This window comes from Lepus europaeus, chromosome 21 (genome assembly GCF_033115175.1).
Source record: "Lepus europaeus isolate LE1 chromosome 21, mLepTim1.pri, whole genome shotgun sequence".
Classification (NCBI taxonomy): domain Eukaryota; kingdom Metazoa; phylum Chordata; class Mammalia; order Lagomorpha; family Leporidae; genus Lepus; species Lepus europaeus.
In genome coordinates this window covers 1,484,794-1,498,125 of record NC_084847.1, presented here as the reverse complement: position 1 = coordinate 1,498,125, position 13,332 = coordinate 1,484,794, and the positions used below count along the sequence as shown (strand labels likewise).

The window sequence follows — 13,332 nt, the reverse complement described above, 5'->3', positions numbered from 1 at the left end:
ACCCACAGCCGGTGACCAGGCTTCTTTCCCTCCCACCAGCGGCGCCCCGAACATCCGTGCACAGCCCTTTCTGTCTCTCCCAGGTAATACTTAGCTAGCTGTTTGGAACTGCGCGCTTGATGGGATCAGCTCATGTCAGGCGCCAGTCATCCCCATTGGGGTGGCGCCTTGCCTGAGGGCGGCCCAGGCTGTGGGAACCCACCGGGCTTGCTCTCCCAGCTCGGCAATTCTCCGCTGGACCAGGCCAGGACCCCTCCAGGAAGGCCAGTCTCCCGGGAGGACAGAGCCGGGGCCCAGGGCCCAGAAGGGCGGCCCCAGCCTGGGAGGGGCACTGAGCAGGGCCATGCAGCCGGCCGGGTTGTAAGCCGTTCTCTGCTGTATATTGAAGGAAGGAGATCTATTTTTGGTTTACCGTCCTGCTCCAAGGTCAAGGGCCACAGCTAGAGACAGCCATCCTGGGGGCAGAGTCCCAGGAGGGCACAAGGCACCATGTGACAGGCATGGCGCTGTGTGTGTCCTGGCCTCTCTCCCTCTTACATGGCCAGCGGGAGTCAGCCGTGGGAGCTCCCCCTGGGAATTTATCTAATCCTAATCACCTCCCAAAGGCCCCGCCTGTAAATACTGTAGTCAGATTAGTGGGGGTTAAACTCCAACCCGAGGCCGGCGCTGTGGCACAGCAGGCTAAGCTGCCGCTTGTGACACCGGCACCCCCTCTGGGAGCACCATGCAAGTCCCAGCTGCTCCACTGTGCTCCACCTTCCCGCGGATGCGATGGCTCAGTGCCTGGCCTCCTGCCACCCACCTGGGAGACCTGGAGGAAGTTCCTGGCTCCAGCTGGGCCCAGCCATAGCTGATGTGGCCATTTGGGAAGTGAACTAGCAGATGGAAGATCTCTCTCTCCCTCTGTCACTCTGGCCTTCAAAGAAACCGGTAATAGGTAAATCTTAAAAAATAAACACGGTCCAACGTGAGTTTCAGAGGAGACAAACAACTGTGTTGGGAGGAATCAAACCACCTTCCATGACAGCAGGCAGGTTGGGCGGCCGGGACGAGGCTGGGACTTCCAGCGGGGACGGCAGTCGGTGTTCCAGAAGGGTCCTTCTGCTGCCCCTCGGAGGAAGGGCCTCAGGCTCTGCAGACACAGGAGGGGCTGAGGCCAGGGCCTGTGGTCTGGGGAGGGGGTTGGAGCACACGCAATCTGGGCGGAGGGCACGCCATGCAGAGGCCAGCATGAGAGGAATGCACGGGAAGGGTTTCAAAGGCAGAGGGCAGCCAGGGTGTGGGCGGATGTGTGAGGCTGGCCCGGGGGAGACGGCCGGACGGAGGCCAGGGCTGCGGCTTGGTTACTCGCTGGGTTCAGAAAAGTGCACCCTGACAGGGAGCCCTGGGGCTGCCCGACCGCAGCTCACCAAATGGCAGAGTGGCCGGGAACTGGCGTGAGACCAGCCTGCCCCCAGATGCCCTCCTGCCCGCACTGCCCTCAGCCTGAGCCCCGACATCCTGCCTGAGGGCTGCTCAGTTTTTCGGCTGGGTGTGCTTTCTTGTCTTAAGTCTTTCTTTACTTGAATGGCAGAGAGACAGAAAGAGGGGAGACACAGAGAAAGAGATCTTCCATCCGAAACAGCCAGGCTGGAGCCAGGAGCCTGGAACTCCACCCGGGTCTCCCACGCCGGTGGCAGGACCCCAAACACCTGGGCCTTCTTCCGCTGTCTTCCCAGGCACATTAACAAGGCATTGGACTGGGAGCTGGGGAGCTGGGACTTGAACCAGTGCTCCCACATGGGATGCCGGTGTCACAAGCGGCCACTTACCACACTGGTGCCACACCACCACCCCTGGTTGGATATGTTTTATTTAACCCGGGAACAGACCAACAAAAGTTATATTCTTACAGTGACCCATGGGGCCATCCAAGGAAAAGAACAAATCAACCACGGGGGGGGGGGGGGGGGGCGTGTGACACCGGCGTCCCACATCGGGGTGCGTGGCGCCACGGCCGGCTCCTGGCAGGGAGGCAGAGTGCTTCCTGCCACCCTCGTGGGAGACCTGGATGGAGCTCCCCGACTCTGGAGTCGTCCGGCCTGACCCAGCCGCAGCTCCTGCAGGCGACTGGGGCGCAAACCGGCCCTCAGGGGCTCTCTCCGCAGACCGTACGTGCGGCATGGTCTTTTACAAGGCGGCCGGAGTGACAAGTCCGAGAGGCAGCCGGGGGCAGGTGGTGGCCGGTATGGCCTGGATGGGGCCGGAGGGAATGTTCTGGAAGCGCTGGGAATACCCTGCACCTTGTTCGGACACGTGGGACGTCCACGGGGAGGCACGCTAAGATTCGGGCGCTCCCTAGTGACCGGGGACGGCAGTGGCGCCGTGTTCCAGGCAGGGTCTCTCTCTCCTGGACCCCAGGTGCCCCTGCCTCGGGTTCGCGGGTTCTCGCGGACAGTTTCGGTCCGGGTGTTCCTTTCTGCAGAGGCCTGGAGATGAGTGACGCACCAGGCCTGCTGGGAACGGCAGCCCCGGCTTGGCTCCCGGGACTGGCACCGACCGTGTCCGAGCGCGTCCAAGGTGCGGGCTCAGGCCAGGGTGCGGACGTGACTCGGGCTCCCGCGTGGACCGCGGCCCCTCCCGCCGCGCTCCTGCGGAGAGCACCGCCCAGGAGAAGGGCGGCGGCCAATCAGCAGCCGGCCTGGCCCGGGGTCACGCAATCAGGGGCCTCCGTCACCTAAGCTGACCACTCGCCTCCAATGGGCGCGCCGTGTTGCGGCCGCCAATGAGCAGCGGCCTTGCGTCCTGCGCCGGCCCTCCGGCCCGCGGCGTTTCCGCAGTGAGCGCTCCGCTCCGAATGCCGGTTGGCGCTCTGCCAGCCAATCATCGGTGCGGCCCGGACCCAGCAGCCAATGGCCGCCCGCCTCTCCGCGCCGGGCCGCGGCGGTTGGTGGGCCGCTCCCTTGGCCCGCGGGAGGCCCCGGCGGATTGGCGCAGACGCGGGCCAATGAGCGGCGCCCGCGAGGCGCCGGGCCAATGAGCGCGCCGGGGGCGGGGCGGGCGCCGCGGCGGGCGGCTGCGAGGAGCGGCCGGTGACGGCGGCGGCGGCTGCGGCGGCCGGTGGCGGAGGGCGACCATGGCGGAGGCGGAGGCCGGCGGCGACGACGCCCGGTGCGTGCGGCTGAGCGCCGAGCGGGCCCAGGCGCTGCTCGCCGACGTGGACACGCTGCTGTTCGACTGCGACGGCGTGCTGTGGCGCGGCGAGACGGCCGTGCCCGGCGCGCCCGAGGCCCTGCAGGCGCTGCGGGCCCACGGCAAGCGCCTGGGCTTCATCACCAACAACAGCAGCAAGACCCGCGCGGCCTACGCCGAGAAGCTGCGGCGCCTGGGCTTCGGCGGCCCGGCGGGGCCCGGCGCCGGCCTGGAGGTCTTCGGCACGGCCTACTGCACGGCGCTCTACCTGCGCCAGCGCCTGGCGGGCGCGCCGGCCCCCAAAGCCTACGTGCTGGGCAGCCCGGCCCTGGCCGCCGAGCTGGAGGCCGTGGGCGTCGCCAGCGTGGGCGTGGGGCCCGAGCCGCTGCAGGGCGACGGCCCCGGCGACTGGCTGTCCGCGCCGCTGGAGCCCGGCGTGCGCGCCGTGGTGGTGGGCTTCGACCCGCACTTCAGCTACATGAAGCTCACCAAGGCCGTGCGCTACCTGCAGCAGCCCGGCTGCCTGCTCGTGGGCACCAACATGGACAACCGGCTGCCGCTGGAGAACGGCCTCTTCATCGCGGGTCCGTGCGCCCCGGGGGCGGGAGGCGGCGGGGCGGGCGGCGACCCCCGCGCCCACCGCCCCACCCCCGCTCTGACCCGGGGCGCGCCCGTCCGCTCCGTCTTTGTCCCGCAGGTACCGGCTGCCTGGTCCGAGCCGTGGAGATGGCCGCGCAGCGCCAGGCCGACGTCATAGGGAAGCCCAGCCGCTTCATCTTCGACTGCGTGTCCGAGGAGTACGGCATCGACCCGGAACGCACCGTCATGGTGGGCGACCGCCTGGACACCGACATCCTGCTGGGCGCCACGTGCGGCCTGAAGACCATCCTCACCCTCACGGGCGTCTCCACGCTGGGGGATGTGAAGCGGAATCAGGAAAGTGACTGCGTGTCTAGGAAGAAGATGGTCCCCGACTTCTACGTGGACAGCATAGCCGACCTCTTGCCCGCCCTTCAGGGTTAAAGGCTGTGTCATTCGTCTGCAGAATTTAAAAAAAAAAAAAAAAAAAAAAAAAGCAGAAATGGACGCCAGTCAGCAGATGAGTAGGTGGGGCTCCGCTCCGGCTCGCGGGCAGCTCGGAGCAGGGCCACGCCAGCCCCTGAACTGGCAGGTGGGCGTCCGGCGGGCAGGCTTGTCTTCTGAGACGCAGCGTGCAGCTTGGCGGGCGCTGCGGGGCCGAGGCCTGGGCTTCTGCAGGCTCAGGTCAGCTCTGCGTTTTACGGAAAACTTCATTCAGGGAGGAAGACCCCCGTGGAGGACCGCGGGAGGAGGGGCTGTCCCGACTGAACCAGCTGTGCACCTGCAGGGGGGCGTGGGGTGGGAGGGGCTGCCCTCGCACCCCACTGCCTTTGTGAAAACCACTTGGATGTCACAGGTGTCTGTTCCACTGCGGCTCCCCACACCCAGCCCTCGGCTGCCCGAGTGGACCTGTAGACCCTGCTGAGCTCCGTGGCCGAGGGTGTGGACGCCTCGGGCTGAACCCTGAGCTGTCCGCCGGGAGCTGGGAGCAGTGTGTGGAGCAAAAGCTTTTTTTTTTTTTTTTTTTTTTAAACTTTGGAACAAGTTTGTCATGTGTTGAAGTCGAGTCTAAAGTGTGTTAATAGCTGTGCTGTCCCATAGAGAAGCTCCCACTGACGAAGTCTCCGTGGCTAAAGGCCTGTGCTGGCCAAGGAATGCCTGTCACCCAGGGTGCCCTCTGGGTCGGCAGGAAGGCGGGTCTCTTCCACTCCTCCCATTCCCTGGGGTGGGGCGGGGCTTGTGGCCATGGGGGGCGAGTAGCTGGTGAGCGGAGTGGTGGGGCAGGCACGGCCAGAGGCTGGGAGGCCAGAGGCTGGGAAGCCGTGCCTTGTGGTCGACCCCTCCCGGTGCCTCGCCCTGCGCCCAGCGGCTTCCACGGCTGCAGGTCACAACGTTCCTTCGCTTGTCCACCAAGTTCTCAGTAACGGGCAAGCAGAGCCGCGCTCCTGGGCGCCGGGCCGGGCGCGTGCCTGTGACGTCGGTGGTGCCGACGCTGGCCGTGCGAGGTCAGCTCAGGGTGGGACTGGACATGGAGCAGGCCTGTCAGGGCGCCTCACCCACACCAGGAGCACGCGGCACCTTCCTCCTGCCAGGGGCTGGCCTGGGAGCCACGCTGCCCACCGCTGTGTGACCTGAATGCACATTAAATTCTCCAGCCACACTGCCTCGGGTGTTCCTTCCAGCAGCCCCGCGCCGAGGCTGGGGGAGGGGGTGCTAAAAGTGGAAGGCCCTGCAGGTTCCAGCTCCAGAACTGGAATGCTGACCGCGGCAGCTCCGTGTCCTGGGCTTCCTACAGAGGAACAGGTGCTGAAGGGTCAGGGAAAGCGAGACGGAGCTCAGCGCGGCAAAGGGCCACGGGGTGAGCTGAGCGGACACACTGACCGCGTGTCACAGCCGGAGTGGCTGCAGGCCAGGGGCCGGGACAGTGGGGGAGGCAGAGTTAAGCAAGCTGTGCGGGCAGGACACCAAGGCCAATCTAATCTTCCCAGGGTGCACAGGAGGGTCCTGCAGGCTGCCCGTCCACGGTCCTGTGTGGCCTTGTGTACACTGCGGGGTCCCCATCAGCCCATCCTGTGTTAGCTTGAGGCTGCACAGCTCCAAACTAGTCACACATTCAGCAGATTTTTTTTAAGGATTTATTTAAAAGGAGACAGATCTTCCATCTGTTGCTTCACCCCCCAAGTGGTCACAATGGCCAGGGCTGGACCAGGCGGTTCCAGGAGCTTCATTTGGGCCTCCCAGGCAGGTGGCAGGGGCCAAACCCCTTGGGTCATCTTCCAGTGCTTTCCCAGGCCACCAGCAGGGAGCTGGATGGGAAGTGAGGCAGCCATGTGAGATGCCAGCATCCCAGGTGGAAGCTCCACCTACCTCTGCAGAGCTCCCCTTGTGCCAGGCCCAGAGCCCAGCTCTGAGTCTGGATGGAACCACGGGACCAGAGACCTCACATCCACCCCAGCAGAGGCGTCCTGGCCAGCCGGGCTGCGCCCCAGGTCCACGCGTGCACTGCTGCCCGGGCACTCAGCCCTCCCGGGCCAGGTGTCGAGAGAGCAGGGGCCGTCTTGGCTCTGGCCTGGACATCAGATATGGGGCTGGGGAGGAGGCGGTGGGGTCACGATGGGAGGGGTATGCTTCCCGAGGTTTCTCTGGCGACTCCAAGGGGCTGCAGACAATCGGCCATTGTCAGCAGCGAGGGCTGTGGCATGGAGCAAGGGAGCGAGCCCGCCAGGGTGAGCTGCTCCCACCATCCCTGCGGCCCGCTGCGCCCCAGCCCCTGCCCTGGTCTCTAACCCTAGCGTGCCTCCAGGTGAAGACCCGGCACCGGGGCTGGAGGGCTGCAGGCCTGCTGCTGTTGCTGGCCCTGGCCGCCGCAGGAGCTGTGGCCGGGGGGCTGCTGGGCTTCGCCCACACTTCACCAGAGGTGAGCCCACCCGGGACCAGGGGCGGGACGGCGGGAGGGTGAGTGCGGGCCTTGGAGCGAGCGGCCAGAGGACCCGCTGGCTGGGAGGAGGCACCCAGGGGACATCAGGGGCCCGTCGGGACTGCCCCCAGGCTGGCCAGCCAACTCCAGCTTCCCTCCCAGCCACTGCAGCAGGTGCTCCGCCTGACCCTCCCGAGCCCCCTGCCCAGGGCCAACCAAACCACCCTGGCAGACGCAGCCCGGAACGCAGCCACCATCGTGGTGACTCCCCCGCAGAGCAACGGGAGCTGGGCCGTGCTGTTCGACGGGCAGAGTGTGAGTGGGCAGGGAGGGGTCGTGCCAGGTGCTGGGGGCGGCCCCACCTCACCCACCTGCTTCCCCAGGGTTGCGTGTGTTACCGCCCCTCGGAGCACGGGGCCTGCTTCCTTCGCCGGATGGAGGCCCGAGATCGGGAGACCCTGCGACTGCTGCTGAACACGCCGGTGAGCAGCCCCCAACCCGGCCCCGGGTGACAAAGGGTCCTGTGTGCGGGCCTTTGCACCCAGCCCCAGGTGCCCAGGGATGGCGCAAGCTCCAGTTTCAGGGAACAGAAAGCTCTGTCTTCCCCGTCCCAGGGCTGCTGACAGCTGGGGGCGGGGCCTGGGCAGCTGGGCGCACCCCACCCCCTGGCCCACCAGAGCCTTCCCTGCAGGCCCAGGGGTCTTGCAGCCCCAGCCAGGACACCCACCGCACCCAGGAGCTGCTGGCCGTGCTCGGGAGCCGTGCAGTGGACCCCGCCCAGGTCGGGGCTTCGGTACAGCGCCTTTGCGCAGAGACCCCCATCTACTGGGCCCGCCGGGCAGAGGGTGAGTCGGCACGCGCTGTGTGTGGCGGGGCCACGGCGGGGCCGGCCGGGCCCTTGGGACTCACGAGCCCCTCCCCCCAGGGCCCCAGAGACAGCGGCTGATCTACCTTTGCATCGACATCTGCTTCCCAAGCCACGTCTGTGTGTCCGTCTGCTTTTATTATCTCCCGGACTAAGCCCCTGGCCCGGCCCGGCGCCCGCCCACGAGCCACGGCACCACGGAGGCCGCCCTGGAATGCACGAATAAAGCTCCCAGCTGGCAGCGCGGCCGCTCTCCCCTGTGGCCTCGGCGCTGGAAAGGGGGCCCAGAGCGGGAGGGCAGGGAGGACTGGCTTGGGGGCGAGCACCAGCCCCCCGAGCCACTGGGCCCAGCCGTGAGGTGCAGCCTGCCTCAGGGGCCGGAGCCCTGGCACGTCCGGGTAGCGGCTGGAGCCGAGAGCCGAGAGCCTCGGGCAGAGCAGCCTGGCAGCACGGAGCGGCTGGGGGGGTCCAGCCGGTCTGGGTGGGCAGAGGCGAGCCTGTGGGGTTTCCCTGTCCTGCGTGCTGTCTGCCACACAGCCGGCGCTGACCCAGGAGGCACAGGCTAGCCCAGCACGCTGTCATTGAAGGCCAAGCAGACCACAGCTTTCTGGTGGCCGCCATACTCTCTCTTGATCTCTCCAGTCTCCACACACCAGAGCCGGGCCAGGTTGTCAGAGGAAGCTGCAGGGAGGCAGGGAGGGAGGCAGGCTCAGCCCCAGCCTGGCCAGCCTGGCCCGAGGCAGGCCCGGCAGGGCGGGCGGCCAGCTCACCGGTGACGATGTACTGCGAGTCCCCCGAGAAGGCGCAGCCCCACATCCAGCCGCGGGACGACTCCCCGGGGTTGCCGCTCTTGATGCTGAGCTCCGTCATCAGGGAGAAGTTGGACGTCCTCCAGATCTTGCAGGTCTGGTCAGCCGAGCAGGTGGCCAGGAGCCTGGGGGGCAGGAGCACAGGGCGTGTCACCCCCTCCCGCCCGGCCGCCCCGCCACGCACCAGGCGGGCCCCACGGCCCTCAGCCTGCAGCCGGCACGCACGTGGAGTCAGGGCTGAAGCGGCACTGCAGGGCGTAGCGCGTGTGTGCCGGGATCTTGGTCTTGGGGATGAGCTGGGTCACCTCGTCACCGATGCCCCCCGTCAGGTTCCACACGTAGCAGTTTCCCTACGGGAAGTCACAGGGAGCAGAATGAAGCGCACCCTGGAGGCTGAGCCCGGAGCCAGGACCCACCCTGGGGGCCGTCCACGCACAGGGACCCGGGCCGGGGTGCGGGAGGCGGGAGGCCACCCTGGGGGCCGTCCCCGCACAGGGACCCGGGCCGGGGTGCGGGAGGCGGGAGGCTCACACACAACCTCCTTAAGGATGCCACTGGCCTGCAGGCAGGAGGCCAGGAGGAAGGAGGTCTGGGGACACAGGGCTGGGGTCTCCATGAAGCAAAGGGAGCAGAGGAGGCCAGCGAGGCCAGCAGGGCCAGGGCCAGGAGCCTCGCTCCTGGTGCCCAAGGGGGTGGCTGGGGAGCCAGCGGCTGTCGGGGAAGTGGCCAGACTTGGGCGGTCCTGGGCTGCGGCGGCTGAGTGGGCGGCAGAGCCCGGGACGGGGAGCTGGGCTGCCCCTCCGCCGCAGCCAGACTCACGGTGCTGTTGACGGCGGCCATGTAGCTGGCGTCGGGGTCGATGTGGGTGGACGTGATGGAGACCTCGGGCTCCGGGATCAGCTGCTCGTTGTGGTCTGTCTTCAGGTCCCAGATGTGTATAGCGCCACTCTGGTCACCCACGATGAGCTCCGCCTGCAGGGCAGGGCAGGTGAGGCCGGGCGGGACCCCTGCCCTGCTGGCCCCAGGAGCCCGGCCCACAGCCGCTCCTCACCTGGTTGGGGTGCAGGCACACGCAGTTAATGGGTGCGTTCACCTGGAAGATCCGCTGGCACTGCAGGTTCCGGGACCTGCGGGGTGGGGTGCACACATCTCAGCCGATGGCCACGGCCTCGCAGGGCCTACTTCCCAGAGAGGCCTGAGAGTAAAAGGCGCCCCCTGGGGCTGGGGTTGCGGCACAGCGACTGAAGGCACCCGGGTGCCGGCACGCTGCTTCGAGCCCAGGCCGCTCCCTGCCAGTGCGTCTGGGAGACCAGGCTGAAGCTCCTGACTCTGGGCTCTGGCCTGCTCAGGCCCAGCTGCAGCCATCTGGGGACAGAGCCAGTGGATGGACACTGTCTCTCTCTCTGTCACTGTGCCTTTCAGACATAAAAATCTAAAAAAACAAAAAGCCAGCCCCTTGGACGCAAGGCAGTGATGCAATCCACCGATCCCGTGGTCCCCACTTCCCCTCAGCTGCATGGAACGCCGGCTCTGCACGCAGTCTCCGGGCCTCGCCCCGGAGCGGCCATCTCGGCCTCGCCCTGGAACGCCCATCTCGGCCTCTGTGCGGCCGTCTCGGGCTCTGCGCAGTCTCAGGCCTCGCCCCGGAGTGGCCATCTCAGCCTCTGTGCGCGGTCTCCGGGCCTCGCCCCGGAGTGGCCGTCTTGGCCTCTGTGCGCGGTCTCCGGGCCTCGCCCCGGAGTGGCCGTCTTGGGCTCTACGCGGTCTCAGGCCTCGCCCCGGAGTGGCCGTCTTGGCCTCTGTGCGCGGTCTCCGTGCCTCGCCCCGGAGCGCCCATCTCGGCCTCTGCACACGGTCTCCGGGCCTCACCCCGGAGCGGCCGACTCGGGCTCTGCGCTCGGTCTCCGGGCCTCGCCCCCCCCCCCCCCGCCCCACACCTGAGGTCCCAGATCCTGGCCGTGCAGTCCTCTCCGCCCGTGTACATCCAGCGGCCGTCCTCGTGGAAGCCCACCGACGCGATGTTCTTGTTGACCCCGTCGTAGCTGATGATGGGGTTGGGGTTATTGGAGTTGAGGTCATACATGCGAATGTGCTGGTACCCTGGGGACGCGAGCAGAACCCGAGTTCGCCTGTGTCCGGGGAGGACCCACGGGAGGCAGGGACCAGAGGTCAAGGGTCCCAGGTACCTGCGGCGGCGATCATGCTGCGGTCGGGCGTGATCTCCAGCGCATTCACCTGCTGGCTCTGTCAAGGAGGCTGCACAGCTGACCAGAGCTGCCTTGGGCTTCCCACCCCGGCCCGGCCCAGACTGCCCGGCCACCCCGCCTCCCCCTCCGCGGGGATACAGAGTCCTGGTGCTGCACGGTGCGGGTGCAGATCCCGCTGTGGGCCTGCCAGAACCGCACCGTGTGGTCGTAGCCGGCGGTGGCCAAGATGACGGGGTCGCTGCCCACCGTGCCTGGGGAGGTGTTCATGGCGGGGCCTGCGCGGGCCCGAGGGCTGAAGGCTGGTGCCAAGGGTCAGAGCATCTGAGGGCAGACACGGCAAGCACTCAGGGGATCCCCACGCGTGCTGAGCGGGCGACGGGCCCGCGCGGCGCGTTCCCGTCTGGGAAATGGGGACGCGCGCCGCGCTCCCCGCCGCACGAGCACGGCTGGGACGCCATGCCGCCAGGGGCCGGCAGGGGGCAGTCACGCCCAGGGCGTCGCTCTGCCGCAGGGGCGGGCTGCGCGTGCGCAGGGCGGAGGCCGAGCGGGGGGGAGCAGAGCGCTGCGGCTGCGCATGCGCAGCAGGCCGGCGTCCGGGTCCGACGGGGGTGGGGGAGCCGTCCGGTCGGACCCCCGGCTGCCCCGTGCTCCCTCGGCCGCCGCGAGCCCGTCCTGCTGGCTCCTTCTCCCCAGCCACGCTCCCCCGGCCACCCAGAAGCCGCTCCCCAGCCCTCGCCACGGCCTCCGTACCTTACATGCGGCTCCGCACTCCTCCGTGCTCCAGGACGGCGAGGGGAGTTGGAGCGAATCGATCGAGGCCAAGGCCGAGCGTAGAGTTATCGATGGGCACTTGAGGCGAGACCATGGAGCCCGGTGGCGCGGGGGGTGGTGGAGGTGGGTGGGGACGAGACCAAAGTCCTGGGGCGGGGGAGTCCCTTTGAGCGCAGCGGCGCCCGCCGCTCTGAAGGCGGCGCCTGTCCCAGGCTTGGGCCCAGGGGACAGTCGCGTCCCCGTGCCCTCCGCCGCGCAGGCTGGGACGAGTAGTTTCTGTTGGTGAGGCTTGCTTAGGCATGGAAGTGTTATTAAACGAGAGTAAAATGTGCCAGGGCACCCGTGGTTCTGTTCGCCTCGTCCTGGCCTTGCAGACTTGTCCAGTCCCCAGGCTGGACCTCAGAGCGCATCCTAGGCGAGGAGCCCCCTCCACCGGCTTCTCCGTCCCTAGCCTCTGCACTGCTGGCTCCACGACACCTGCGTCCGCTCTAGCCACGGAGCGGGTGTAGACGGATCGCCCTCCCCTCCAGCCGCACAGCGGGTGTAGACGGATCGCCCTCCCCTCCAGCCTCAGAGCAGGTGTATGTGGCCCCTTGACCAGCTCCCCCCGCCATCCCACCCAGGAATCTTCCTTCTTGTACCTTCCCTGCCTCCTTCCTATCCCTAGCCTTTTAAAATCTGTAATTAATTAAAATTTGTATTAATCAATTAAATATTAAAGAGAGAGTACTCGCAATCCACAAAGGCCTTGGGTGAGCTGAGCCGGAGCTGGGAGCCGAGGACTTGATCCCGATCACCCACCCGCAGGGTGGTGGAGCCGTCCCAGGCTGTGCGTCAGCAGGCGCTGCATCGCGAGCCGAGCCAGGCCTCAGACCCCAGACCCCGGCGCTTGGGTGCAGGGTGTGAGCTCGTCCCTCAGCTCCACTGCCAGGCCAGGGTCCATCCTGCGCCCTCAGCCTGTGAGCACCATAAAGCGATCCCAGAACCGTCTCCTGCAGACAGCCTGCCTGGCCGCCGTGGCAGCTCCAGGCGGCCATGCCATTCTCAACTCCGTCCCGTCTGCCTTGTGTCCCGCAGCTCTCAGAATCCCGCCAGGCTCTGCTGTCCCCCCAGATACTTCCCCTCCCCTTCCTGGCTCTGCTCTGCGCTTGGCAGCACCGAGACCGCAAGTGGGCATCACCTCTGTCCTTCCCGGGCACCCACTCTCCCCCGGACACTGGGCGGACCAAGCCCACCAGCGGCAGGGCTTCCCAGACCACCCCCGCTCTGTCTGTCTCTCTCCAGCTCCTCCGGAGCCTCCCTGCTGCGCGTTGGCTCTCAAATGCCCCCCAGATGCCAGCACCTCCCCCGGCCGAGCCGGCCGTCCCCCGCCTGGCCCTCTGTGCAGCAGCGCCCTGTGTGTGGTAGCTGGGCAGGATCCAGGCCACCTTCACCGCCGGCCTCTCCTCGGCTTGTCCGGAGCCCACCCCCCACCCCCACAACCTCACCTGCCACAGCGCCTGCTTCTGTCCCCTCCTGGTTGCCCCCCACCTTGGAGAGGGTCTTTCAGAAACCCAGGTTTGGGGGTGGGCGCTGTGGCGCTGCTGGAGGTGCTGGCTCCCGCACCAGAGTGCCGCGGTTCCAGCTCCGGCCTCCTGCCGGTGCTCACCTGGGAGGCAGCAGGTGGTGGCCCAAGTCCTGGGGCCCCTGCACCCACATGGGAGACCCAGAAGAAGCTCCTGGCCCGCTGTCCAGCAATCGCAGACATTCGAGGAGTGACCCGTGGATGGTGTGCTGTGCTCTCCCTATAAATAAGTTATAAAAATTCAAACTGTGAAGTTTGTTATTTTTAAAATGTGCTCATTTGAAAGGCAGAGTTACCAGGGTAGGGGGTGGGGGGAGATCTTCCATCGCTGGTTCACTCTCCGAATGGCCACCATGGCTAGGGCAGAGCCAGGCTGAAGCCGGAAGCCAGGAGCTTCATCCAGGTCTCCCCCGGAGGGGCCGCCCCCTGCGGCTGTCCCAGGAGCAGCA

General features: G+C 67.2%; 3 protein-coding genes across 3 annotated transcripts; 2 read left to right on the top strand and 1 right to left on the bottom strand.

Annotated features, from left to right (window-relative positions):
• The first annotated feature begins 3,098 nt into the window (after positions 1–3,098).
• PGP (phosphoglycolate phosphatase) lies at positions 3,099–5,428 on the top strand. Its single transcript, XM_062179845.1, has 2 exons — positions 3,099–3,755; positions 3,869–5,428. The coding sequence occupies exons 1-2, from the start codon at positions 3,116–3,118 to the stop codon at positions 4,192–4,194; spliced, it is 966 nt and encodes a 321-aa protein (XP_062035829.1). The 5' UTR covers positions 3,099–3,115; the 3' UTR covers positions 4,195–5,428.
• BRICD5 (BRICHOS domain containing 5) lies at positions 4,253–7,689 on the top strand. Its single transcript, XM_062180922.1, has 7 exons — positions 4,253–4,342; positions 5,135–5,255; positions 6,543–6,667; positions 6,830–6,982; positions 7,051–7,149; positions 7,359–7,512; positions 7,593–7,689. The coding sequence occupies exons 1-7, from the start codon at positions 4,253–4,255 to the stop codon at positions 7,685–7,687; spliced, it is 837 nt and encodes a 278-aa protein (XP_062036906.1). The 3' UTR covers positions 7,688–7,689.
• On the bottom strand, positions 7,652–11,427 carry MLST8 (MTOR associated protein, LST8 homolog). Its single transcript, XM_062179844.1, has 9 exons — positions 11,299–11,427; positions 10,687–10,869; positions 10,528–10,579; positions 10,279–10,441; positions 9,393–9,468; positions 9,161–9,313; positions 8,567–8,691; positions 8,303–8,466; positions 7,652–8,213 (listed from the first exon to the last, which is right to left on the bottom strand). Exons 2-9 carry the CDS (start codon positions 10,813–10,815, stop codon positions 8,095–8,097), a joined length of 981 nt encoding a protein of 326 aa, XP_062035828.1. The 5' UTR covers positions 10,816–10,869; positions 11,299–11,427; the 3' UTR covers positions 7,652–8,094.
• Between the last annotated feature and the right edge of the window lie 1,905 nt (positions 11,428–13,332).

Bases quoted from the DNA above. Each gene is read 5' to 3' on its own strand.
- MLST8 (XM_062179844.1), bottom strand. From the start codon at position 10,815: ATGAACACCTCCCCAGGCACGGTGGGCAGCGACCCCGTCATCTTGGCC. The intron at 9,469-10,278 runs GTGTGGGGCGGG...CCCACCCCGCAG, and splicing joins GCCAGGATCTGGGACCTCAG to GTCCCGGAACCTGCAGTGCC. The intron at 8,692-9,160 runs GTGAGTCTGGCT...GACTTCCCGTAG, and splicing joins TGGCCGCCGTCAACAGCACC to GGAAACTGCTACGTGTGGAA.
- PGP (XM_062179845.1), top strand. From the start codon at position 3,116: ATGGCGGAGGCGGAGGCCGGCGGCGACGACGCCCGGTGCGTGCGGCTG. The intron at 3,756-3,868 runs GTCCGTGCGCCC...TTTGTCCCGCAG, and splicing joins GAACGGCCTCTTCATCGCGG to GTACCGGCTGCCTGGTCCGA.
- BRICD5 (XM_062180922.1), top strand. From the start codon at position 4,253: ATGGACGCCAGTCAGCAGATGAGTAGGTGGGGCTCCGCTCCGGCTCGC. The intron at 6,668-6,829 runs GTGAGCCCACCC...CTTCCCTCCCAG, and splicing joins TCGCCCACACTTCACCAGAG to CCACTGCAGCAGGTGCTCCG. The intron at 7,513-7,592 runs GTGAGTCGGCAC...CCCTCCCCCCAG, and splicing joins CTGGGCCCGCCGGGCAGAGG to GGCCCCAGAGACAGCGGCTG.